The sequence below is a fragment of the Penaeus vannamei genome, chromosome 9, assembly GCF_042767895.1.
Source record: "Penaeus vannamei isolate JL-2024 chromosome 9, ASM4276789v1, whole genome shotgun sequence".
In the NCBI taxonomy this organism is placed as follows: domain Eukaryota; kingdom Metazoa; phylum Arthropoda; class Malacostraca; order Decapoda; family Penaeidae; genus Penaeus; species Penaeus vannamei.
The window spans coordinates 23260491-23262584 of NC_091557.1; the positions used below are offsets into that span (position 1 = coordinate 23260491).

At 52.0% G+C, this 2094-nt stretch overlaps 1 protein-coding gene across 1 annotated transcript; it reads right to left on the minus strand.

The window, feature by feature from the left end:
- Positions 1-399: 399 nt before the first annotated feature.
- LOC138862553 (putative cyclin-dependent serine/threonine-protein kinase DDB_G0272797/DDB_G0274007) lies at positions 400-1852 on the minus strand. Its single transcript, XM_070124960.1, has 3 exons — positions 1692-1852; positions 1028-1414; positions 400-886 (listed from the first exon to the last, which is right to left on the minus strand). Exons 1-3 carry the CDS (start codon positions 1850-1852, stop codon positions 400-402), a joined length of 1035 nt encoding a protein of 344 aa, XP_069981061.1.
- Between the last annotated feature and the right edge of the window lie 242 nt (positions 1853-2094).

Consider the following 2094-nt stretch of genomic DNA (forward strand, 5'->3'; position numbering starts at 1 on the left):
GGAATGTTGAGGGAGTCTCCTCCGCGGATCTGAGAATCCAGTTTCCTCTCTCACGTTCACTTCAGTTTGATGAGGCTGGTTAGATAAAGTGGCTTGCAGCTGCCCGGAATGCATGGTTTAACATGTTAATGAGTGTTTACTGGTTGTGACTGGCTGGCTGTGGCTGGCTGTGCATGACTAGCTGGCTGTACATGACTGGGTGGTTGTGCATGACTGGGTAGTTATGGCTGGCTGGCTGTGCATGAGTGCCTGGTTGTGCATGACTGGGTAGTTTTGGCTAGCTGGCTGTGTATGACAGGCTTGCTGGTTGCGCATGACTGGCTGGTTGTGCATGACTGGGTAGTTGTGGCTGGCTGTCTGTGCATAACTGGCTGGTTGTGCATGACTGGGTAGTTTTGACTAGCTGGCTGTGCATGACAGGCTTGCTGGCTGCGCATGACTGGCTGGTTGTGCATGACTGGGTAGTTGTGGCTGGCTGGCTGTGCATGAGTGGCTGGTTGTGCATGACTGGGTAGTTTTGGCTAGCTGGCTGTGCATGACAGGCTTGCTGGCTGCGCATGACTGGCTGGTTGTGCATGACTGGGTAGTTGTGGCTGGCTGTCTGTGCATGACTGGCTGGTTGTGCATGACTGGGTAGTTGTGACTGGCTGGCTGTGCATGACTAGCTGGCTGTGCATGACTGGCTGGCTGTGGCTGGCTAAGCATGATTGGCTGATTGTGGCTAGCTGTGCATGACTGGTTAGTTGTGGCTAGCTGTGCATGACTAGGTTGTGGCCTGGTATAACCGTCTGGTTGTTGCTGGCTGTGCATGACTGGCTGGTTGTGGCTGGCTGTGCATGACTGGCTGGCTGTGCATGACTGGTTGGTTGTGGCTGGCTGTGCATGACTGTCTGGTTGTGGCTAGCTGTGCATGACTGGCTAGTTGTGGCTGGCTGTGCATGACTGTCTGGTTCTGGCTAGCTGTGCATGACTGGTTAGTTGTGGCTGGCTGTGCATGACTGGTTGTGGCTAGCTGTGCATGACTAACTGGTTATGGCATGACTGTCTGTGCATGACTAGCTGGTTATGGCATGACTGTCTGTGCATGACTGGCTGGGTGTGGCTGGCTATGTATGATTGGCTGATTGTGGCCGGATGTTCATGACTGTCTGGTTGTGGCTGGTTGTGCATGACTGGATGTGGCTGGCTGTGCATGACTGGCTGGTTGTGGTTGGCTGGCTGTGCATGACTGGCTAGTTGTGGCTGGATGTTCATGACTGTCTGGTTGTGGCTGGCTATGCATGACTGTCTGGATGTGGCTGGCTGTGCATGACTGGCTAGTTGTGGCTGGATGTTTATGACTGTCTGGTTGTGGCTGGCTGTGCATGACTGGCTGGTTGTGGCTGGCTGGCTGTGCATGACTAGCTGGTTGTGGCTGGTTGTGCATGAATAGCTTGTTGTGGCTGCCTGTGCATGACTGGCTGGTTGTGGCTGGCTGGCTGATTGAATGTCGGGTAGATAGATAGACAGATGGCTTGTCAGAAACAGAATAGCAGATTGTATGTCTTTTTGTGTGTATGTGTGTGTGTGTGTGTGTTTGTGTGTGTGTGTGTGTGTGTGTGTGTTTTAACCGTCTACAATAAACGAGCGAAAATACGATAACCAGCTGATGGACCTGATTCTGGCTGGCTCATTGTAGCCAGCTAGCTGACTGGTTGACAGACTTGGCTGTGGCTACCTTGTTGGATTTTGCTATCTGTAACTGACTGGCTGGCTGTGGCTGTGGTTGAGTGTCTGGCTGGCTGCGGCTGACTGGCTGTGTCTGGCTGGATGGCTGTGACTCACTGGCTGTAGCTGGTTGGCTGTGACTCATTGCCTAGCTGTGTCTGACTAGCTGGCTAATTGGCTTTAGCTGTTTGACTGGAAAATAGTCCGACTGATGACTTGACAGAAACAACCAAACAGACTAACAGATCATCAATCAAAAGAGAACAAACGTAAGAAGATCGATCCTTCCACCGGATTCTCGCAAGAAAAACTTCCTCGACCATTCACAAACGGAGAATAAGGAGAACCTTCACAGCTGTATAATTTTAAGGTCGGCGGGACTAGTGA

Excerpts from the sequence above, each read along its gene's own strand:
- LOC138862553 (XM_070124960.1), bottom strand. The coding sequence starts at position 1,852 with ATGAGTCACAGCCAACCAGCTACAGCCAGTGAGTCACAGCCATCCAGC. Across the intron at positions 1,415-1,691 it reads ACAGCCAAGTCTGTCAACCA|CCACAACCAGCTAGTCATGC; the intron begins GTCAGCTAGCTG and ends ATGCACAACCAG. Across the intron at positions 887-1,027 it reads AGACAGTCATGCCATAACCA|TCATGCACAGCCAGCCACAA; the intron begins GTTAGTCATGCA and ends ACAACCAGACAG.